General features: G+C 49.8%; 1 protein-coding gene across 1 annotated transcript; it reads left to right on the forward strand.

Annotated features, from left to right (window-relative positions):
• Positions 1–224: 224 nt before the first annotated feature.
• Positions 225–25416, forward strand: LOC142740403 (uncharacterized). The gene is made up of 4 exons (XM_075849944.1): positions 225–288; positions 9107–9238; positions 24370–24523; positions 24639–25416. Exons 1-4 carry the CDS (start codon positions 285–287, stop codon positions 25300–25302), a joined length of 954 nt encoding a protein of 317 aa, XP_075706059.1. The 5' UTR covers positions 225–284; the 3' UTR covers positions 25303–25416.

A 25416-nucleotide genomic window follows, 5' to 3' on the forward strand; every position in this document is an offset into this window, starting at 1 on the left:
TACCTCTCAAACCATTTCTGAGAACAAGGAATGTGACAAACATGAACTGAGCAACAGGAATTGGTTGGGGATGATGGTGAAGGCGCGCATGCTGGCCCTTTAAGAAACTCTAAGCGTGCACCCTAATAGACATTGCGTGCAGAGTGGCAGCGAGCAGAGGGGGGAAGAGGAGTATGGTGATGGGGAGCAGAGGGATAATGGCATCTGTGCCTGCCGGGGGAGGCAGCATACCGCCGGCCTCAGATCCCTGAACCAACACAACATCCAGAGTGCCGGAAACAGGGATGAGTAAGTCAGCAGCGGGGACAGGTTACAGGAGCGGCACCAGCCGCCAGCATTACAGCTGGTATATTAAATATGTGATGTAGGTTTGGTAATTTTGAATCATCAATCATGGCAGCTTCTGATATTGTGTTTTTGGCAGAAATCCCAGCTCAGTTCACAAAATTTAGCCAGCACTGTAAGAGTGATCATCAAAGTCAGAAGCGTGTCTAATCTCTAACCCAAACATTCCACATCACCCATTCCTACAGCTATTTATAAACTATAATCTGGGGAATTTTAAGTGTAAGTGAAGACATGCAAGCAGGAAAACCTTACATCTATACAGATGGACTATAATCAGTGAGGACTACGGTACGGCACTTCTTCAAAATCGTGGCATTGGATAAGAAAGTGGCATGTGGGTTCAAGATCATATTAACAGGGACATCATAGAAAATGTTAAAGGGCATGTTCCCCTTGTAGAGATTGTGGAGAGCGGCTACAAAGAACGTCTGTCTCTCAGGAGGACCCAGACAATCCAGTCTACTCGGTTAACCCCTTAAGTTTTTTAATTCTTCCAAAAGCCATAACTTGTTTATTTTTCCGTCGACATAGCCATATGAGGGCTTTTTGCTGGACGAGTTGTAGTTTTTAATGGCACCATTTATTGTACCATATAATGTACTGAGAAACTTATTTTAATTTATTATTTACAATAATTTTGTGGGGTGGAATGGAAAAAATGGCAATTACATAAATTTTTGGGTTTTGACTGTAAGGTGTAACTGACGTGAGGTTAGGTGACTGGACTGTGCCGGCCCGAGAGTAGACCAGGTCCGCCTTTGACCTCGGCACTATATACTCGCACTAACTATTCCAGGGGGTACTACCTCCCGAGTGGTCCGATTGTGGATGGGGGCAGAGGTGTTCCACCTGGCCGATATGGTTGATCCTCATACACTAGATCTTCACCCGTTTCATATTTCCAACGGCATCATAACATCCCCTTCTTCTACATTTTTCCACTATCTCCAAATTCGACATTACATGCAGCAGACCTTCGGATCCACTCGGGTCACTAAGCCTACAAGCTTTGAAAAACATTGTCGCCATACTACCACTACTAAAGGGCTCATATCCGCTATTTACACAATACTGCTACCCCTGGATGACTGCCCTCCACCTGGGCATAGATATATGTCGAAATGGGAAACATTGTTGGATAAATCCATCCCTTCCTCGTTGTGGCAGATCATCTGGTCACAAGCAGCTAAAACTTCTCTTTGTACTACATGTAAAGAAAATCAATATAAAATCCTTATGTTTTGGTATTATACCCCCGCCCTCTTGCATGGCTTCTATCCGGGTATCCCATCGGATTGTTGGCGATGTAGAGACCAGAGGGGAGACCTGTTCCATATCTTTTGGAGCTGCTCCCTGGTGCAACAGTTTTGGCTGGAGGTTAGGGATTTGGCGGTGGGGGTGTTGCAGCAGGATATTCCTCTAGACCAGGGGTCTCAAACTCGGCCGAGTAAGTGGGCCGCATATAGGAAAAATGGGAAGTTGACGGGCCGCATTACTTTCAAATTTGATACAATACAAAATTATTGTTAATCAATTAGTTATTTGAACTACTATAACACTATATTACTATAATAATAGCGCTAGGTTTAAAATTTGAGATATTTCTCCACGTGCTTATTTCAACAATCCAGCTTTCCAGTTTAAGTGTCGCTAAATGCAGTCCGGCGGCTCAGTTAGCACACATGTCAAGATTGGGCAGCCCCTTTTTAGATAGTGCCGCAGTGCCCTCTGTGGATGCTGCCGCAGTGCCCTCTGTGGATAATGCAACACACCCCTAGATAAGGCCACAGTGCCCTCTGTAGATAAGGCCACAGTGCCCTCTGTAGATAAGGCCACAGTGCCCTCTGTAGATAAGGCCACAGTGCCCTCTGTAGATAAGGCCACAGTGCCCTCTGTAGATAATGCAACACACCCCTAGATAATGCCAGTGTCCTCTTCAGATACTGTCACACACCCACTTGTAGATAACGCCACAGTGCCCTCTGTAGAGGCTGCCACAGTGCCCTCTGTAGAGGCTACCACAGTGTCCTCTGTAGAGGCTGCCACAGTGCCCTCTGTAGAGGCTGCTAAAGTGCCCTCTGTAGAGGCTGCCAAAGTGCCCTCTGTAGAGGATGCCCCAGTGCCCTCTGTAGAGGCTGCCCCAGTGCCCTCTGTAGAGGCTGCCCCAGTGCCCTCTGTAGAGGCTGCCCCAGTGATGTCAGGGGCTTGCCCAGAGCTGGAGTCCCTGGCAGAGCGCTAGTAGGCTCTTCCTGGGACTCCAGTTGTGCACCTGACATCACTGGGACTCCTGCTCTGGGGAAGCCCCTGACATCATTGTCGATTGTATGGACAGCGATGTCAGAGGCTTCCCCAGAGTCCCGGAGCAGAGCCGACACCAGCGCTCTGCTCGGGACTCCGGCTCTGGGGAAGCCCCAGACATCGCTGTTCATATGTGGACAGCGATGTCAGGGAATTCCACAGAGTCCAGGAGCAGAGCCGACACCAGCGCTCTGCTCCGCTCTGGGCAAGACCCTGACACACTGTCCATATATGGGCAGCGATGTCAGGGAATTCCACAGAGTCCCGGAGCAGAGCCTGTACTAGCGCTCTGCCCGGGACTCCGGCTCTGGGGAAGCCCCTGACATCGCTGTTCATATGTGGACAGCGATGTCAGGGAATTCCACAGAGTCCCGGAGCAGAGCCGACACCAGCGCTCTGCTCGGGACTCCGGCTCTGGGGAAGCCCCAGACATCGCTGTTCATATGTGTACAGCGATGTCAGGGAATTTCACAGAGTCCAGTAGCAGAGCCGACACCAGCGCTCTGCTCCGCTCTGGGCAAGACCCTGACACACTGTCCATATATGGGCAGCGATGTCAGGGAATTCCACAGAGTCCCGGAGCAAAGCCGACACCAGCGCTCAGCCCGGGACTCCGGCTCTGGGGAAGCCCCAGACATCGCTGTTCATATGTGGACAGCGATGTCAGGGAATTCCACAGAGTCCAGTAGCAGAGCCGACACCAACGCTCTGGGCAAGACCCTGACACACTGTCCATATATGGGCAGCGATGTCAGGGAATTCCACAGTCCCGGAGCAGAGCCGACACCAGCGCTCTGCTCGGGACACCGGCTCTGGGGAAGCCCCAGACATCGCTGTTCATATGTGGACAGCGATGTCAGGGAATTCCAGAGTCTCGGAGCAGAGCCGATACTAGCGGCTCTGTGTCCCGCGGGCCGCAGATGACAGCCCCAGGGGCCGCATGCGGCCCGCAGGCCGCGTGCTTGAGACCCCTGCTCTAGACCCTCTTCATTATCTCCTGAATGTCCCTCCTAGGTCCTTGGGGAAACCCCTAGCTCGACTTTTTCCGTCACTTTCTCACTGCTGCTAAAACCCTTATTGCCTGGAAGTGGAGACAGACTGACCCTCCCTCTAACACCGACTTACTGACTAGAATTAGGGAAATTCGCACTATGGAACATACGACAGCCTCACTTGACAATACGCTGGACAGATTCAAAGTGGTGTGAGATCCGTGGGATAAGTATTGGCTACCGATATCTCTGAGTTAGAACTTTGATTGGTCTTTGATTGACCTTTTTTGTTTTCTTCCCCCCTCCCTTTTGTCTTTCTCCCGGTGTCTTGTTTTGTCTGATTGGAATTTTCTAATATGTCAAATGGATTGTATCGCCTGCCCATACGTCTTTATGTCTTGTGTATATTTTGAAACTTTGCAATAAAAATACAGTTGAAACCAAGAGTGGACCAGTCCGGTCACCTGACCTGAAGTTAGTGACGTGAGGTCAGGTGACCAGACTGGTTCACTCCCGGCCTGGCACAGTCCAGTCACCTGACCTCACGTCAATGAAATGAGGTCAGATGACCGGACTGGTCCACTCCTGTCACAGCACGCTCCAACCTTACTCTGACCGCCATGTCATTCTCTCCTTGGCTCCGTCCGCCCGCCCTACTTACTTGAAGTGAGGTCCAGGTGACTTAAATGGACTTTTTTAATCAAGGACATTTATGATATAGCCACAGGATATGTCAAATGTCCGATAGATGCAGGTCCCCCCTCTGTGTCCCATTTCTATCTCTAGAACGGGGCCTCTAAACAACATTCTACCTCTTTGTGTTGTGGCTGAAGCTTGTGATGACCATGAAGAAGAAAACAGCGTAGCTTGCTGAGCTACGCTGTTTCCGTAAGTCCCATAGAACTGAATAGTAGTTACGGAAATAGCGTAACTCGCATGCTACGCTTTTTTCATAACTGCCATTCACTACTATGGGAGTTACGGAAACATTACAGCCATGTTTTCTTCTTCGTGGTCGGAAATCAGCTGGAACACAGAGAGGTAGAACTGGGTTTAGTGGCCCCGTTCTAGAGAATGGGGTTGTGGAAACCCCATTCACATGCATAGAGTGCGATTTGTCATTGCATTTAACATAGATTTTGACTCTGGATCCGCACTAAATCCATGTCGAATTCGGCAAAGGTTTTAGAGCTGTAAGTGTAAAAAAAAGCAGCTCTAATATAGAAATTATGGTGGACTTTAATAACTTTAATTTTAAAAATATTTGATGGAGCTCTTAGTGGGGGGGTTGTGGTTTTACTATGGTATCCTATAATTATTGTGTATGTCCCTGGATTTTACCTAAATCCAGTGGCGTAACAATCGTGGTCGCACCCTCTTCACAGGCTGCCACATTAGGCCTCGCCACTCTGCCGTGGCGCATACAAGGTCCTGATGCTGGGCAGCAGCACAGAAGATCCAGCGTCAGGACCTTCTATGCGCTGTGACACCACGGCCTGATGTAGCAGCCTGTGGGGATCCAGGACAGGTCCTAAAGCAAAGCCAGGGGCGAGTGAGCCATAAAGAAAAGCCGGGGGCGGTAAGTAAATGTCTGATATGGGGATCTGATTTGGGGGGTCCTTGATATTATGGGCAATAATTGAAGGCACTCAGGCTTATTGGGCGTTGTGCCCATGACTGGGTGGCAATAAGAGGGTTAAATTAGCCACGTTCACGCTAGGGGGATTGTTCCAAGCAATGTTGTGAATAATGGGGCCTATAGGGATGGGGTATCCGCCTACAGGCCTTTTTTTGGGGGGATAGAGGGCAGTCTTACACACACCCCTATTCTAGGATTTATAAGGGCAAGGAAAGTAGCCATCTTCCTCTTTTAAAGGAAGAAAATAAAAAAGACACGGCGCCACCTTGTGCAGATCAATTGGCAAAGGTGAGACAATACTCCAAGAAATATGCTCACCTGGAACCGAAGTTTTTAAAGCGTGTAAATAAATAAGCCACAGTGCTGCTGCCAGATCCGAGTCGGTAACCAGAAGGGAACCGTTGGAGTAGAGACAATTGCAGGAGAAAAATGTGGATCATTCCAGGGGCGCTGCTGTGTGGTGAGAATAATTGGGAGCGAAATCCAGAGGTATTGATAAGTTCAATTTAATTGCATGAGTGGCTACGCGTTTCAACGACGGACAGTCGTCTTCATCAGGCCTGATGAAGACGACTGTCCGTCGTTGAAACGCGTAGCCACTCATGCAATTAAATTGAACTTATCAATACCTCTGGATTTCGCTCCCAATTATTCTCACCACACAGCAGCGCCCCTGGAATGATCCACATTTTTCTCCTGCAATTGTCTCATCTTCCTCTTTTGGCCGTTATCACTCAGGGATTTGTATTGCCAAAAAATTGTGTGTACATTTACCTGATTGTCATGGACCGGCAAGAGTTTGAAGACATCATCTGCACCAGGATGCAGGATGAAGGTTCAGTATGGCTACAGTCTCTTATTCAAGAGAATGTAGCACCGACGTTCTCCCCACCTGGCACACTCCCTGCGCGTCACTCCTCCTGGCGCTCCAGGCCAACAGGGCGTCTCTCCCCCTTCGGCGACAGTAGAGTTCGCTCGCTGTTGTCCAGACAGGCCGCGGATGCGCGCACCACACTTTCACCGCAGATCTCGCGAGATGCGGCCAGGGAGACCGACGAGGACATTATCCCTTCCTCGAGGGGCCTCACATCTCCCACCGGTATGGGCCGTTGCCACCCCCAACCCACCAATGAGATCTGCATTTAGCCAACGGGGGACACCCATGCCGACCGCCAGCAGGATTACACCAGGTACCGCAGCTGAGGGGATAGCCACTCAGCACTCCCTCCCAGGTACTGTAGCAGGGGGGTGGCATGAAACTCCCACCCCCCCCCCCCCCCCGTTAAACAAAGCGGATATTGGCTCTGTAGGGGACAGTGAAGAGGACTTCTTCACCTGCGAGCAGGCGCTACCCAGGGTGCCGCAACCACCAGCACCTCCCTTCATACCCGCAGGTTTGAGTCCAGCTTACGTTCTGGCAGAACATACTGGGAGGGCCTCTTCAGTTAGCTCAAGGGATACTACTAGAACCCGCCGTTCCCGCTCTCGCCGATCATCCAGACGCCGGTCATCCAGACGTCTTACACGGCATAGGAGTTCGTTATCACGGTCAAATTCTAGCTCAAGGACTGAGAGCTCACGCACTGGGTCGTCACACCACGGCAGTCCGTGGGACAGCCATGATGGGCGTCGCCATAGCAACCGCTCCTCTGCCCGCCGTCGGTTAACAAGATCTATCGTTACGGAGGTACCAGTAGCACCCGCAGCACCTGTACCTCCACCGACATCCTCGGCGGCAATGGTCCCGGTATCTACAGGAGGACACGGTGAGTATGACTGCCTTCGGGCTTGGGGTTCAGGGGGTAAATCTGATGTGGACGTTCTTAATGTGTTGAGATACCTGTTGGCGGGAGCTCCAGCGGCTCCTGTAGTCCCAGCCTCGCAGGCGGAGGCGGGAAAAACGTTAGTGGAGGCATCCACGTCTATTGCATCCCCGTCGCTGCCCGCCTTCAGGGATACATATTTTTGCGGTATTCACCCCCCCTAGGGGCACATTTGTCTGACGACACCAGGGAAAAAATAGCAAGGAACGAATACATTGATATTTGGTCCCTGGTGTTGGTGGACTCGGCTACAATCGATAGGGAACGTCGTTTTGAAAGGGGTGTTCCTTCCAAGCCAAAAGTAGCTAAAACATTTAATAACTGGTTAAAAGCTTTTGCGGTGCTGGGTTGCGTAGTTTCACAGAGGTCCCCTGATAAGGCTTTCCAACTCTTTGTTTATTTAGATACTATTTTCAGCGCATATAAGTCCCACGGGGGTTCAGCTTGTTGGTGCTATGATGAGGAGTTTCGTAGGCGCATGGTGCAAAAACATGAAGTAGGTTGGGATACAAAAGCCACGGATGTTTGGCTAAGACTTATGATGTCTCAGCGTCCCTTTCAGCCAGCAGCACCCTCCCCTCCCGCGTTTGGCGGTCCCTCCGCCGGGATCGGGGCTCAAAACAACAGGCATCCCGGGACTTGCTGGCTCTTCAATGAGGGGCACTGCAAGTTCTATGGTTCCTGCAAGTTCAAGCACGAGTGTTCCACTTGTCGAGGCCCCCACCCAGCAGTTCAGTGTAACCGGCGTAACGCTCAGGTCCCGCGTCCCAACAGTACAGGTAGGGTCGAGGACCCCAATACGCGTCCTAGAGATGCTAACATGGCTAGACCGGTACCCCAAGATGGGAGAGGCTGCCCTAATTAGGACAGGTTTTTTTTTTGGGTTCTTTATCCCGTTTATCTACAATCCCTCACCAACATTTTCAGGTAATTTAAAATCCGCCAGGGAATTCCCTTCGGTTGTTGCAGAAAACGTAAGAAAAGAGATAGAGCTTGGCCGGATGGCCAGCACTTTTTTACCATTCTCCAACCATTCTCCAACCATTCCGCTTGATACACCACCTGTCCTACCCTAAAGGCGGTTCGGTTAATGATCGCATAGATAAGGGTCTGTCCGCCGTGTCGTCCGTCTCGTTTGACAGAGCGGTGGACTTAGTCCGCCGTGCCGGCCCGGGAGCCCTTATGGCTTAATCAGACATTGAATCAGCATTTAGTTTGTTACCCGTCCATCCGGACTGTTTTCACTTGCTAGGTTGCGTATTGGACGGCCAGGTTTATTACGACATGTGCCTTCCGATGGGTTGTTCCATCTCATGTTTTTACTTCGAAGTTTTTAGTTAGTTTTTAGAGTGGGTTTTGAAGGAACTTACGGGGTGCACATCGACTACGAACTACTTGGATGATTTCCTTTTTTTAGACCCTGCGGCATCGCCACGATGTCAGATACTGTTAAATTCCTTTCGCAGTTTGACGGCCCGGCGTTCCCCTTTCGGAAGAAGAAACCGGCTACCCACCCATTATGTACGCATAACTGCCGCCCTTAGGGAGGATTTCCAAGTATGGTTACATTTTATCGCCGATTACAACAGGCGCACATGTTGGAGGTCACCCACTGTGTCCAACCAGGAGATCCAGTTGTTTACGGATGCGGCGGGTAGCATCGGTTTTGGGGCTATACTGGGCTCTTCCTGGTGCGCGGCCCCCGTGGCCTGTAGCCTGCGGGGCTGGAGCAAAAATTGAACGCTGCTAGAAATGTTCCCCATCATAGTTGCGATAGAATTATGGGGAGACAAGTTAGCTAATTAATCTATGGAATTTTGGTCTGATAATGCAAGCGTGGTCCATGCCGTTAACCATTTGACTTCCTCTTCCATGCCATGCCGGTGGTGGTTCTAATTAGATGCTTGATTTTGAGATGTTTGCAGTACAACATTCAATTTAGGGCTCATCATATTCCAGGTGTGCAAAATAATGTCGCTCATGCCCTTTCACGTTTTAATTGGCAGGTTTTCCGTTCGCTCTGCCCATGGACGGACTTGGAAGGGGCCAGCTGCCCGGATGCACTGTGGAGGATGCTGGATCTCAGCTGGTCCCCCTCGTGAGGTCATCCCTCGCACCAGCTACCTGGGCTACATACGGTAAGTTGTGGAATGAGTTGCTAGATGTTGTTGGGGGTTCGTCCCCTGGGTCCTGACTGGAATACCTTGCCAGGTTATATAACCGCGGGTTCTCTGGGGCTGTTGCGCAGCGGTGTCTGTCTGGCCTGGCTTTTTTCTTTAAATTGCGCGCCTGGCCGGACGCCACCAAGTCCTTTTTCATTTCACAAGCATTAAAAGGTTGGAAAAAAGCTGCAGTTAGAAGGGAGGCCAGACGCCCTGTGTCCTTCCCTATCCTCATAAAATTATTACAGGTCCTTGATTATGTTTGCTCTTCCCCCTTTGAAATATTTCTGTTCACAGCGGCTTTTGCGTTGGCCTTTTTTGGAGCTTTGTGAATCTCGGAATTGATAGCCATGTACGCAAACCGCCCTGGTGGTTTGTTAGCTTCCGATGTGGCATTATCCGACTCCGCGGTTCGATTCCGCATACGTAGATCCAAGACGGATACTTTTGGCAGGGGTTGTTGCGTATCTTTGAGACGGGTTCCCAGTCCCGCCTGCCCTGTCCGGGACGTTACACTTTATTCAGGTGTCCGTGTGTCAGGTGCGCAATTTTTCTCACATGCCAATGGTAAACCCCTCACCAGGTTTCAATTCACAGCAATATTTCGGTCAGCCTTAACCCATGCTGGGTTCCCTCACAAGGAATTCGGAACACATTCGTTCCGCATTGGAGCCGCTACCACGGCCAGTGGCTTGGGTACATCTCATGAGATTGTTCGGCGTATTGGGCGGTGGCGGTCGGATTGTTTCGCCGGATATATCCACCAGGACTTGATTTTGCATCGATTTTCTTTGTTTCAATTTTAGGTTCACGCCCCGTTATATGGATCCTTGGACATTCTTACGTCCGGCAATTCTTCCGGGAGGTCTCTTGTTGGGTTTGCTGGGAGCTGATGTCCATTGGTGGGGTTTACAAGGCCTAAGGTGGATGGATGTTTTGCCCGAGGTGGTGGCCATCAGCAGGCAACGAATCGGTCCTACAGTACTGGTGATCCATGTCGGGGGGGGAATGACCTATGTTCGGTCCGCCTGGGTGAGCTCATAGCACTGATCCAGTCCGACCTGGAAACGTTTACGTCGTTTTCAAAGAGTTGGTTTTAGTTTGGTCAGAGGTCATTCCCAGGGCAGTGTGGCAAGGGGCCAGTGACGAAGCTGCAATTGAAAGGGGTAGGCGGCTGCTTAACACCAGGTTGTCCAGGTATGTCAGGGCTGGTGGAGGTGTGGTAATTAGGTACAGGCAATTGGAAGGCAACAATCGGTGCCTGTTGCTGCAGGACGGGGTACACCTCACGGATATCGGTTTGGATATCTTTTTATCTGGACTCCAAGATGGTATGGAGGAGGCTCTGTTTCGGTTGACCGGAGGTCATGGGGGAGGAGGTGTGCGCAGTTAAGGATGCTCACCCTCCTTGTGGCGGTATTTGTGGAAAGGTACGACCTACATGCCCTTCCTTAGGCGGGCTGGCATACGGGTATAACATGTGTATTGGTTTACGTTTATGTTGATACATATTCTAATAATAAATAAATAAAGCTGTGGCCGACCCTTCGAGTCAACCCACGTTCAAACGTTCATGGGTAGTTGGTCAAGTTATTTGTAAGTAAGGGTCATCCACAACCTAGCGGGAGATAAAAAGTTGTCCTGCACACAATCTGCGAGGGTTAATTCAAAAGTGTGGCATGGGGCCCTGCACTCTAGTTATGACCCCGTCTCGATCTTTTCCTTTGATAACTCTGCTAATGAAGATACGGTCAAGATGAAAAGTGTTTTTGGAACCTAAATAGAAATTGCTGCTAATATTTCTGAGCTGGGTTATTTTGGGTAGGATAATTGTGTCATTACATAAGATTGCAGTTCTCAGCAAGTAATTAGAGATCAAGTATAAAAACATTAACGTGAGCCGAGAAGAAACGCACGGGTCTCCTGAAACAATCAGAACTACTTTTAGAAACATTACATCTTGTTGGTGAGATCTTGTGAAAGCCGAGTTATCAAGAATTCCTCTTTAATCGATTGCAGGCTCCTAGTATTTTTTTTTCTTTATCTTGCTTTCCTGGGCTGGAATATGCTGGAGATAATGGTGTTATACGGTACTGTGAGCAGCCACAGCAGGAAGGCATCCGGTTCGCCTGCCAGACTCAAAGGGTAATCCCTGACTAGATATTTATATTAAAAGGGTTGTTCAGTCATAAGAAATCGATGGCCTATCCTCAGCATAGGCCATCTATATCTGATCGGTGGGGGTCCGACTACCGGCACCTCTGGCGATCAGATGTTTTGAATAGGCTGCGGTGAATGTACGAGCGCTGCCTGCCCTTTATTCCTTACATACTTGTTCTGTGAATCACCGACACACTTGAAGCGGCGGTTTACAGTATTACAGCCTCCTCCAATTCACATGAATGGAAGAAAGCTGTAATATTGTGAGCCGCCGATAAAAGTGTGTCAGCGATTCACAGAATGGGAAGTGACAGTAATGAAGAGAAAGCAGCGCCTGTACGAGTGCCGCAGCCCCTTCAAAACATCTGATCGGCAGTAGTACCGGTAGTTAGACCCGCACCGATCAGATAATGATGGCCTATCCTGAGGATAGGCCATCAATTTCTTATGACTGGACAACCCCTTTAAAGGGGTTGCCCGCTTTGGACAATCCCCTTTTGCTGAAGGGTCCTCCGACAATAAGCTGATTACTGGGATCCCCAATAATCAGCAGCTCAGCCCTAATCATTCGAATGGGTCTGGACAAGAGTGGCGCTTTCTGCAATAAAAAAAAAAAAGCAGCCTTCAGATGCATTCTCTTGAATACTAATTCAGCTTTCAGAGCCAACAAATATTTCAAGGGGGTTCCATCTGCTCACTAAATTGGTCATGTGGACTGTGCAATGTAAGGGAATCCCTGCTTGTCACGTTGCTCCTGCCAAACATTTCAGTGACTTTTCCCAGAAATGTAGCTGTCTGATTCACTGAGAGTGTGCCACCCCGTACGGTGATTCAGGGGCTTTATAGTGGGAGCGCTTTATGGGCACCAATTTAACCCTTTAATGATATCTCAATATCCAATATTGGTTAAAGTGCTCTGAACTCCAATAAAAACATCCATCATTGTCAAGGGGTTAACTGAATCACAAAACCCCATTTCAAATACTCTAATAGTGAATAGTGAGTTAGGGTATAGATGCCATAAAGAAGATGCAACTGAAGCATATTCTGTAGCGGACAGCTAGTATATGCGTTGAGCACTGCTGTCGATAGCTGTACTGAGGATTTCAGTCTAGACCCTTCAAGATGGCTAAGGTTTTTCCATCAGTGCAGCTAAGTAATTGCCACAGTAAGGGTATGTGCACACACAAACTCAAAAACGTCTGAAAATACAGAGCTGTTTTCAAGGGAAAACAGCCCCTGATTTAACTCGCGTTTTTTGCAACCTTTTTTGGAGCTGTTTTGAGTCATTCAAAAACAACTCCAAAAACGGGTCAAGAAGTGACATTCACTTCTTTTTCCCAGCCGTTTTTTAATGCAGCTGTTTTTCAAAACGGCCACGTAAAAAAAAACGCCCGTCGGAACAGAACGCCGTTTTGCCCATTGAAATCAATGGGCAAATGTTTGGAGGCGTACTGCTTCCGATTATTGGGCCGTTTTTCAGCCGTTTACGGCCCGAAAAGCGGCCGAAAATAAGCCATGTGAACATACCCTCAAAGTAAAACTGTTCAAGTCAGTAGTTTGTCATGGCTCTATTGAGTGGTCCTCAAGGGGTGGTGTACCATACAAGGACTAAGGTGTAAAGGATCTGCCAGGCACAGCTTCGGGGTTAACTCCCTTAATTAATCAGTCAGCACCTGAATCTACATCCCTGAGACTGACTCCAGCTTCCACCACTCAGGCTGGCAGGCTTAGGAGTGGGAGAGCCTATCGCAACCTGGCCAGACTCAGCTAGCTCCCGCCCTCGGTCTATTTAAGCCTGCCTTTCCTGTTCCTCCAGTGCTTGTGATTCTTTTTCGTGTGGTTTCCTGGCCCAGCTACAGCTCCTTCTATTTTGTTCCTGCTCCATACAGACCCTGGCTTACTGACTACTCTTCTGCTCTTCGTTTGGTACCTCGCACACTCCTGGCTTGACTCGGCTCGTTCACCACTCTGGTTGCTCACGGTGTTGCCGTGGGCAACTGCCCTTTCCCTTGCATGTTTGTCGTGTTTGTCGTGCACTTACTGAGTGCAGGGACCGCCGCCCAGTTGTACCCCGTCGCCTAGGGCGGGTCGTTGCAAGTAGGCAGGGACAGAGTGGCGGGTAGATTAGGGCTCACTTGTCCGTTTCCCTACCCCCTGGTTGTTACATAATCACAAGCACTGGAGGAACAGGAAAGGCAGGCTTAAATAGACCGAGGGCAGGAGCTAGCTGAGTCTGGCCAGGTTGCGATAGGCTCTCCCACTCCTAAGCCTGCCAGCCTGAGTGGTGGAAGCTGGAGTCAGTCTCAGGGATGTAGATTCAGGTGCTGACTGATTAATTAAGGGAGTTAACCCCGAAGCTGTGCCTGGCAGATCCTTTACATAAGGACTCTATAAAGTTAGACGTTAACCCAACCTCCCTGTTGCCAATTGTTGGGAGATCAGCATGGCTGCAGTCTCTTCTGGCCCGCCACCTGTGAAGTGGAATTCTGTGAAGGTAGTAGGTAGCTCCCACTGTGACCCGCGGAGGCGCAGGTAGCTGTTATCAGTGATACTGAAATGCTGCAGCCAAGGACTGGGGGCATAGCTTCCACCCATTGGGATTCCACGAAAGGTAATGGGTTGCTCTCTCCGTGACCCGCAGAGGTGGCCCCTGTGCCCACCATAATGGGTGCAGTGAGTGTCTGGTGCATCCATTTCTAGGTCAGACTCATCCAAGGTCGAGGTCCCCACCGACAGGTGAGAAGAAAAGCTATCATCACTGTATTGTACTGAGAAGAATAAAGAACTACTCCTGCAATGATCTCTGTGGTGTCTGCAGTTTGTAGAGGGTCTCACAAAGTTCTCTGGATCCTGTCCATTTGTGAGGATGTTTGCTATTTTGGACTTGACCAGGACTGTTTCCTGACTCTGCCTTGGGATAGTTGCCTGTCCTGACTTGTATCTGTTGTGAGACAGTGACAGGTAAAGTCATTGAGGGAAGGTACATTTCCCCTAGAATCCTGTCATATGTATCCTAGGCTCCAGGGAATGAGTATTTTTTGCAATAGAAAGCTCTAGCTTTCCAATCTTGGCTTAAGGAAAAGCCAGAAAAAGGGCCTGGAGTTGGATTGGGGAAGAGCAGGGCGGGTTCCCCAATCCCTAGTCCATCTCTGTCTGTAGGACAAGGCTGCTGCTCAATTAGCTGCACCTGCAGCCTGTGTATAAAAAGGTGCAGACACAGTGTGTGTCAGTCTCACCCCTGACTCAGACCGGAGACTACTAAGTCTGGAGTAGCCTGTATTCTATGTGAGTGAAGACCTGTGTTACTTTGTGTCCAGTGCCTGGTAGGAAGGCACTTGGTATAGTTAGATAAAATCTTGTTTAGTTAGTGCTCAGCCGAGCAGGATTTATTTTGTATTTTGCCTTGTTGTACAAGAGGCTGTTTCTTTGACAAGAATAAAACACAGGCAAAGCCCTGTTATGAACTTTAATGCACGGTGTCCCTGTCTCTGGCTACTAAGAAACTGCTGTACCAACCTCTCCTGATGCTAAACCCTCACATATGGTGGCCGGTGCGGGCACGGTCTTAAAGAGACATACACCTATTTAAAAAGGACTTTTGCTGCTCCAAGCGGAAAATCGTTGCTAGGGGCAACAACACAATTTTTTTCTCCCCGAGAGTGCTTGGAAGCGTATGTCTTGGGTGAAGGCGGCAACAGGGCTAGAAAAAGAGACTGTTAAAATGGATGAAATACTTAAACAGCTGATTCAGGCTAATATCAACCAGGGGAAGATAAGCACAGCTCTGCAAGAAGCCAGCGCGACTCAGCAAATGGTGCATGAGGAAGCCATGCGTGCACAGGCTGAAACCAATATTCTGCTGGGTGAAGCCCACAGACTGGCCTTAAAAGAACAGCAGCAAATTAATCGCCATTTGCAAGACCAAATTCAGGCCTCAGTGGAGAGGTCAGCGGGGCCTCATGGTTTGCGCCAAACCACTCGTGCAGCGGTACAGACATCTCTGCAGAAGATGACACCCACCGACGATGTTGAGGCCTATCTCATGATGTTTGAGCGAGTGGCAGAACGAGAGAAGTTATCTTCAGATCAGTGGGCAGCAGTGGTGGCACCTTTCCTAACCGGAGAGCCGCAAAAGGCGTACTTTGATCTCAATGAGCAGGATGCCAAGGATTACTCCAAGCTGAAGGGTGAGATCCTTGCCCGTCTGGGTGTTAATATGAATGTGCGTGCTCGACGGGTGCACAACTGGACTTTTGTGGAACACCTACCTGCGCGATCACAAATGTATGATCTTGTCCATCTTGCAATGAAATGGCTACAGCCAGAGGAATCAACCCCTGCGCAGATCGTGAGAGTGGTGCTTGACAAATACATCCGCTCCTTACCACCGAAGGTTCAGCGTTGGGTCGGTCAAGGAGATCCTACAGATGCGGAACAGCTGATGAACCTGATTGAAAGGTACAGAGCTACTCAGGATCTACTCCAAGAAGTACCGCCTGGATGTTCTAACCCCAGGAACCGCAAATCGTGCGGAGCACCCCGGTAAGACTGTTCCATTTACTAGAGGGGTGAGAAATGTCTTTAAGGGAGGTGGCTCAGAAGGGCAGCAGACGGAGGGAAGAAATCCCAGAGAGACACTGAAAGCCAGACCAGGGTCTCAAGTTGGGGACCGGGGCCGCATACAGTGCTGGCGGTGTTATGGACCTGGGCATATTGCTGCCAATTGTCCCCTGACTACTGAGCCAATGGAGTGTGATGCAGCAAGGCGAATATCCTTGTTTGCACATTCTGCTGAGACGGTTTACGAGACTGAACAACAAATGTGTGTCGTAAAAGTGGAAGGGTGTACTGTGAGTGCCTTGCTGGATTCTGGGAGTCTGGTTACCCTGGTGCATGCCAGCCTGATAGACCCTAGAACATTCAGAGGACATAGTATAGGGGTCCTGTGCATTCATGGGGACACTAAAGAATACCCCACCGCTTTGGTCACTCTAGAGACTTCCTGTGGAACCGCTCGCCATGAAGTGGGTGTGGTCAAGGCCCTGATGCACAGTGTGATCCTGGGGAGAGACTTCCCAGTGTTCTGGGACTTGTGGAGGAAAAAAGATGTAAACTCCACTGTAAATGTTAATGATGGTATTAATGTGTGCACTGTGATTAGCCCAGAACCCTTTAACGAGGATGTTGAGGTGCCAGCAGTAGGGGTGACCACTGAGCCTGATAAATTTCCTCTGGCTGTTTTTGCTGGTGAAACAGATGAACAGGAGGAAATTTCTGATATACCAGAGTTAAATGTATCACGTAACAATTTTGGGACCGCTCAACTTAGCGATCCCACATTGGTAAAAGCCAGGGAAAATACTAAGGTATTAAATGGAGTGCCTCAACATCCAGGGGCTGATAAGGTGTTTCCACACATGGCGGTTAATGAGGATTTGCTGTATCGGATAGATAACGTACGTGGGGAGGTTGTTGAACAGTTGGTGATACCCCAACCGTATCGTAGAACGCTGTTGGACCTGGCTCATAAACACGTGCTGGGTGGACATCTAGGTTGCGAAAAGACCAGAGAGCGTATCTTACAACGATTCTTCTGGCCGGGGGTATATACGGAAGTTCAGAGGTATTGCGAGTCCTGCCCGGAGTGTCAGATAACGGCTCCTATGCCACATTTTAGGAGTCCGCTGGTGCCTTTGCCTATCATTGGGATCCCTTTTGAAAGAATTGCCATGGATCTGGTCGGCCCTTTAGTCAAATCCTCTAGAGGACATCAATATATCCTAGTGGTGTTGGACTATGCCACATGCTACCCTGAGGCAGTCCCTTTGCGAAATTCCTCTTCAAAAGCCATTGCAAGAGAGTTGTTTTACATGTTTTCCCGTACTGGTTTACCTAAGGAAATCCTTACCGATCAGGGAACTCCCTTTATGTCCAAAATCACCAAGGAATTATGTAAACTGCTGAAAATTAAACACCTGCGTACCTCTATATATCACCCTCAAACTGATGGTCTTGTCGAAAGATTCAATAAGACATTAAAAGGCATGTTGAGGAAGGTGGTTAGTAAGGATGGGAAGGATTGGGACTGTCTTCTGCCCTATTTGATGTTCGCTGTGCGTGAAGTTCCTCAATCATCCACAGGGTTTTCTCCTTTTGAACTTGTATACGGCAGACAACCCCGTGGTCTCCTGGACATAGCCAAGGAAACCTGGGAGCAAGAGTCCACACCTTATAGGAGTGTAATTGAGCATGTCACGTTGATGCAAGACCGAATCGCTGCGGTCATGCCGATAGTTAAGGAACACTTGGAGCAAGCTCAGGATGCTCAGAGCAGGGTGTATAACCGAACTGCTAGAGTTAGAAATTTTAACTCTGGTGATCGAGTGTTGGTCTTAGTGCCAACCGTAGAAAGCAAATTTCTTGCTAGATGGCAAGGGCCGTATGAGATAATTGAAAAGGTGGGGGATGTAAATTATAAAGTTTACCAACCAGGTAAAAGGAAGACAGTGCAGTTATACCATGTAAACTTAATTAAGCCATGGAAAGAAAGAGAGACCCTCGTGGCAGTAAGTACCCCCTATAGTCTTAACCCAGATTTGTATGTGTCAGAATCCCTCGCAAAGCCACAGAAACAGGAGACAAAAGAGTTTGTGCAGAGAAACACAGACTTGTTTTCAGAACTGCCAGGACAGACTAGTATAATAAAACATGACATTGTGACCGAGCCTCAGGTTCGGGTCCACTTGAAACCCTACAGAGTCCCTGAAGCTCGCAGACAAGCCATATCTGAGGAGGTCAAGAAAATGCTAGACCTTGGGATTATTGAAGAGTCAAAAAGTGAGTGGTCAAGTCCCATTCTATTGATTCCGAAACCAGATGGGTCATTACATTTCTGTAACGATTTCCTCAAGTTAAATGAGATGTCAAAGTTTGACGCATACCCAATGCCAAGAGTTGACGAGTTAATAGATAGACTGGGCCATTCAAGGTATTTTTCAACACTTGATTTAACCAAAGGCTATTGGCAAGTACCTCTCACGGAGGGCGCCAAAGAGAAAACTGCGTTCATCACCCCGGATGGTCTGTTTCAATATATTTGTTTACCATTTGGGCTACATGGGGCTACAGCGACCTTTCAAAGGTTAATGGACATAGTCCTCAAACCCCATCGTCGGTATGCTTCGGCATATCTGAACGACATTATAATCTTTAGTGATGACTGGGAAAGCCACTTACCAAAAGTACAAGCAGTACTAAACTCCCTTAGAGCCGCGGGATTAACAGCAAACCCAAAGAAATGTTCCTTAGGCTTGGAGGAAGCACGGTATCTGGGGTACATAATTGGGAGAGGGGTGATAAAGCCACAGGTCAACAAAGCTGAGGCTATCCAAAACTGGCCCCAGCCCTCAACCAAAAAGCATGTCAGAGCTTTCCTAGGAATTGTAGGTTATTACCGCAGGTTCATTCCAAACTTTGCCAGCACAGCAGCGCCCTTGACAGATCTTACCAAGGGAAGTAAGTCTGTCATGGTCAAGTGGGACACGAAGGCTGAAAGCGCCTTTCAAGAGTTGAAACTGGCACTGTGTAACCAACCAGTCTTAGTCACTCCTGACTTCAAAAAGGAGTTTGTTGTCCAAACTGATGCTTCTGATGTGGGGCTCGGAGCAGTTCTGTCACAAGAGGTGGGTGGTGAGGAACATCCTGTGACGTATTTGAGCAGAAAGCTTACCCCGGCTGAGAAAAACTATAGCATAGTTGAACGTGAGTGCTTGGCAATTAAGTGGGCACTTGAGTCCCTGAGATATTATTTATTGGGTCGTCGGTTTAGGTTGGTTACAGACCACTCTCCTCTTACGTGGATGTGTCAAGCTAAAGAGAGAAATTCAAGAGTTACACGGTGGTTTATTACTTTGCAGAACTTCAAATATACTGTGGAACACAGAGCAGGAAAACTGCAGGGCAATGCTGACGCTTTGTCTAGGACACACTGCCTTGTAGCTAAATGTGTCCGATCCCACGGGCTCGGACAGAGGAAGAGGGTATGTGAGACAGTGACAGGTAAAGTCATCGAGGGAAGGTACATTTCCCCTAGAATCCTGTCATATGTATCCTAGGCTCCAGGGAATGAGTATTTTTTTGCAATAGAAAGCTCTAGCTTTACAATCTCGGCTTAAGGAAAAGCCGGAAAAAGGGCCTGGAGTTGGATTGGGGAAGAGCAGGGCGGGTTCCCCAATCCCTAGTCCATCTCTATTTGTAGGACGAGGCTGCTGCTCAATTAGCTGCACCTGCAGCCTGTGTATAAAAAGGTGCAGACACAGTGTGTGTGAGTCTCACCCCTGACTCAGACCGGAGACTACTATGTCTGGAGTAGCCTGTATTCTATGTGAGTAAAAGACCTGTGTTACTTTGTGTCCAGTGCCTGGTAGGAAGGCACTTGGTATAGTTAGATAAAATCTTGTTTAGTTAGTGCTCAGCCGAGCAGGATTTATTTTGTATTTTGCCTTGTTGTACAAGAGGCTGTTTCTTTGACAAGAATAAAACACAGGCAAAGCCCTGTTATGAACTTTAATGCACGGTGTCCCTGTCTCTGGCTACTAAGAAACCGCTGTACCAACCTCTCCTGATGCTAAACCCTCACACTGTCTATTGTATTGCATGAACTCTGCCAGACCTGAACTCGGATTTGTATGACCACACTATTGATTTTGGTACCTCACTTTGGAAATACCATCTTCAAGCCATCGGCTGTTGCTAATGGAGACTACTCCGAAAATGCACTGCACAAAGTCCATACCCCCGTGAGGGGCGTATTATGGCCTCATACACACGACCGAGTATCATACGCGGGCTATTCGCGCAATTCACGGACCGTGCACACATTGATTTCAATGAGCCGGAACGCAAAAAGGTAGGACAAGTCATTATACGGTCCGGGTTTGCGGTCCGGGCTCATTGAAATCAATCCGGGTTTCTGGCCAATTCACGGACCGTGGAAACCAAGGCCGTGTGCATGGGCCCATAGAAATGAATGGGTACACAATTCACCCGCAGATTTGTGGGTGAATTGCGGCCACAAAAACACGTTAGTGTGCATGAGGCTTAAGATGAAGATTTAAAAACACCTAGAGTCCGTCCCATGGTTTAGCCGTATCCAAATCTAATAGTGACATATTGGGTCCATGCTCCAGTACAGGTCGGACCAGGCAAAAGGCCATAGGGGTAGGCCAGCATGACCAGAGATGTAGGTAGGGAAAGCGTTACGGTATTATAGGAGGGGTGGTCAGGAGTCAGTGGGGGGCGGAGGTTGATAGGGTGAGGCTAGAGGGTAGTTAAGGGGGGCTAGGACAGGGGGTCGCTATTACGGGAGCAGACAGCAATTGAACTTGTCACGCTGTCTGCTGCTTTTCTGGAATGGAGGCATTACTTGTGCAGCTCCGGGCTGCGGTGGATGAGCGTGGGAAGGGCTGGGGCTACCCGGCTTTCTCGCAACGTATCCGGGCTCGGCAGTGAGCGGAGGTAGCGGTGAGCTGCTGGGGCCTTCTCCTCCGGCAGCAGGATGCTGCGTGTCTACAGGATCATCCGGGGCTTAGGCGGTGATGTCATCCCCTCCAAGACGGCGGTCGCGACACACGCGGCCTCCAGAGCACCTGTGCCCTGAATCGCTACCTCGAGTCAGGCGCAGGCTCCCCCCAGGCCTGGCTCCCCCTCCAGTGCCAGGAGCCGGACGGCCCGGTCTGAGAGGAATCCAGATAGCCGGCTTGACTCAGCGGATGCGGGGAGGCTGTGGCCCCCTTACATATGGGACCACCCCCTGTCTCCAGTTGCATGGGACGAGGATCTACGGTGGGCCTGCCTGCCAGCTGGATGAGGTGCCTGGTCCAAGGCGTGTGCAACGGTCGGTGGTGACACAGCGGAGTGCAGGTGGGCGGCTACCTGCGGGGTGGATGAGGCCCCCAACTGTCGGGCGGAGAGACCCAGTTTGTCCGCTCTGGTCCAGAGCGCTTTGGGAGAAGGTCGTGGCTGTCGGTCATGTGGCGCTTGTTCGGATCCCGCTGCTCCGGATGAAGCTGACGACTGGGAGGTCGGTAGAGAGGATGGACGTCTGAAGGACGCCTTCGCCGGCTGGTGGGGACACAGCACCTACGCAGCCCGGTGAGTTTATATCACCTACATTTTCTATACTTGCTAAATTTAGATCCCCAGGCGTAGGGGGAGGGTCCCAAAGGGGGATGACAGGGGAGTTGCAGAGTAGCGGGGTTATGTCAGGGTTGGGGATAGGTGAAGGGGGTGCGGCCCCTGAGTTGTTAGGTTGTGTACGGGAGCTACTGGCGCGAAGCAGGGGGGTCGTCGGGCTCCCCTTCTCCTGCGTGGGTACTGCTGTCGGTTTGGCCTGTGACGGCGGATAGTCAGCCTGTGGGCTATGGGGGTGTAGCTAAGGAAGCGGGAGTGGCGGTGTCAGTACAGACGGAGAAGGATAAAGAGGTTGATGGGGTGCGGTTAGATGATAAGGCGAAAGGGGAAGTGTATGCCTGCTTTGAGGGCCCGCTGGGAGCGCATTTGAAACAAGTCAGGGAAAAAAAATTATGGAAAGACAAGTAAGTCAAAATAATTTCTTTGCTACCCTCAGAAAAGTTCAACTTGGATAAGGGCAAGTGGTTAGAAAGTAAGAAGGAAAAAGAGAAGCGTCGTTATCGACTGATCCCCCAAACCTTTGTGAATTGGCTTCAGGCATTTGCGATTTTGTCGAGCGCGATCGGGCAGAAGGTGCCAAGACATTTCTCCGCGCTCTTCTGCTAAATGGATGCTATAGGCGAAGCTCTCTGGTTTAATGGAGGGCAGACGTGCCTGCGCTATGATGAGCAGTTCCGGCAGCGGAAGGTGGTGCGGCCGGACATCAGATGGGACAATAAGGACATAGCGTTGTGTTTGCGGGTCATGGCTCCTGTGCGGTATGGCCAGTCGTTTCCTGGAGGCATTTAGTTTCTTCCTGGAGTGGGTGATATGTGACGTAGTGGGCGTCTCGTCGGTAATACACTACTTAGACAATTTTTTGTGTGTCGGTCTTGCGGGTTCCTCGGTATGCGCTAATCTGCTGCACACGATTGAGTGGGTGGCAAAACAATTTGGCGTGCCTTTGGCCCCTGAAAAAACAGAGGGGCCCAGCTCGTGCATTGTCTTCCTGGGAATCACGATTGATTCCGTTAGGTTGGAATGTCGTCTTCCTAGGGATAAACTTGAAACGCTACGGGCAGAGGTGAATCGGGCCAGGCATGTGCGTAAAATTTCACTACGAGAATTGCAGTCTCTATTAGGCAAACTGAATTTTGCTTGTCTAATTATGCCCATGGGTCGTATTTTTAGTAGGTGTCTGTAGGGCGTGACGGCTGGTGTAAAGGCCCCCCATCGTTTTATTCGGCTGAATAAAGAACACAGGGCTAATTTGGTGGTTTGGTTCGAGCTTTTACACTTGTATAATGGAAAGTCCCTTATTATGTCCCCGGTGGTTGACAGTTTCGATTGGGAGTACTTTACAGACGTGGCAGGGGGAGTGGGTTTTGGTGCTTATTGCAAGGGGCAGTGGAGCACATCTCATTGGCCGAAAGAGTGGGTCGACCTGGGATTGGTAAGGAATCTTGCTCTCCTGGAACTTTTTCCTATCCTGGTTGCGGTGGAGATTTGGAGCGATAGGTTCCGGGACAGCAAGGTTAGTTTTCATTGTGACAATATGGGAGTGGTAATGGCCATTAATAACGTGTCAGCTTCTTCACCCCCGGTAGTCCGAATTTTGAGACAGTAAGGGTATGTTCACACGACCTGTTTTCGGTCGTTTTTCGGGCCGTAAACGTCCCGAAAAATGGCTGAAAAATCGGAAGCAGAACGCCTCCAAACATTTGCCCATTGATTTCAATGGGAAAAACAGCATTCTGTTCTGTTTTGAAAAACGGGCGCGTAAAAAACGCCCGCAAAAAAGAAGTGCAAGTCATTGACTCTATAGAAAAACAGCTCCAAAAACGGCCCAAAAAAAATGCTGCGGAAAACGCGAGTGGTTTAAAAACTAGCTGAAAATCAGGAGCTGTTTTCCTTGAAAACAGCTCCGTATTTTCAGACGTTTTTTATTTTGTGTGTGCACATACCCTCAGTGTTACGGTGACTGTCCCTTAGGCCTCATTTACACGCGCGTAATATACGCGCGTGCGACGCGCATGCATTTCACGCGTGTCGTACGCACCTATATTACTCTATGGGGCAGTGCAGACGATGCGTGAATTTTGCGCTGCGCGAGTGCGTGGCGTAAAACTCACGACATGTTCTATAATCGTGCGTTTTTCACGCATCACGCACCCATTGAAGTCAATGGGTGCGTGAAAACAACGCATGACACACGGACGCTCCTGCGTTGCATGCGCGAAAATCACGCATCACTTGTTATGTCCATGAAAAAGAGTCTATAAAGCTGGACCAAGCAAACAAAAACCAGGAAGTGCTTGCGTTTTCACTGCGAGTGGGCAAGGCTAGTGACTGGAGACAGAAATTAGCTTCCACTGAACATCTGCTGCCATGCCGCGTGGGATGGATGTGGAGCGCCTCATTGTCCTGGTCCAGGGCCATCATGCCATTTGGGACACTCGTGTGGAGGCGTACCACGACCGCACGGTCAAGGAGGACGCCTGGGAGGTGGTCGCGAAGGAGCTATTTGGCCAGGAGTGGGAGAGTGGCCGAACCTGGGACCGCAGTCGGTTGGGTGAGTACCAGGCTTTTTCTGTCAATGCAATGTCATCCCTATTGAAGAACTGGGGCCCTGTATGTGTCTTCCGCGCATTTGCCCGAAGAACTTTTGTGGAGCAGGCGCATCACCGTGTACCACGTCATTGGCAGTGCAGGGCCCCTCATTTAAGTGAGAGGGCATAGTTCTTATGGCGTGATATTTGTTTTTACTCCAACAGTCCAAGACATCAAAACACGGTGGCGGAGCTGCCGTGACCAATTCCGCCGTGAAATGGGTGAAAAGGGACGCAGCGGAGATGGCGGATCTCGTAAGCGACCATATATGTACACGAAACAGCTGATGTTCCTGAAGGACATCGTGGCGATGCGCACGTAAGAGATTCTGCTTTTGCATGTGTCTAATGTGTGTTCGCCCATGTCCTGTTTACCATCGTGTTGTTGTGGGCATTGTTCTATATTCTGTTCTAACGTAATTTTCTCTTTTTAGAACCACCGACAATTTGGAGGATACCACAGAGGAGACGGACGTTGGCGAGTCTCAGCCGGATCCTCCTGCTGCCCATGTCCTGCCCCCTAGCCCAGAGCCGATACCCCTGGAGCCCGCCCCTGGCCAGTCTGCACGGGCCGTCGCCTCTCCGGCTGAGGAGCGCCCCGTGCGTGCCCGCACTCGCCGGCCCCGTGCTCAACAGACCTCTGCAGCTGGGCAAGTCGATGCCCGGGTCCTGGAATATCTGAGGCGAGCCGCAGATGAGGACGGGAACGATGCCTTTGGGCGCAGCATCGTTCCCCTACTCCGGCTGATCCCCATGGACAGTATGGGCCGTCTGCAAGCGTCGATCGTAACGTTGATCGACGCCTCCAGACCGCCCCTCAAACCCAACCAGTGCTTCACGGCCATTGAGCAGTGGCGCAGTTCAGCCATGTCGGCCACCATGCCCCAGATGCCGGGCCCATTCTATCCAGCACCCCAGATGCCATGTCCGCATCCCTATATGCGCCCTATGGCTCCCCACTTCCCTGCCCCAACATACCACGGGCAACATCAGCACCACTATGCTGGCGAGGAACAACCTCCACAGCTCCAGGTCCAGCATAGTGGTGCTGAAATGCCGGCGTATTCGTCCCCGGGCCACCAGTACCAACACCTTTGAGTGTGTTGGAGGACTTATATTTTGACGCCATAGTTGTTTTGGCTGCAGGGATGGCAACTCGCCGTCTTCTGTCTTTTTGATGTATATTATACACCATGTTGGTGTTTTTTTGGT

Source organism: Rhinoderma darwinii, chromosome 2, assembly GCF_050947455.1.
Source record: "Rhinoderma darwinii isolate aRhiDar2 chromosome 2, aRhiDar2.hap1, whole genome shotgun sequence".
NCBI lineage: Eukaryota > Metazoa > Chordata > Amphibia > Anura > Rhinodermatidae > Rhinoderma > Rhinoderma darwinii.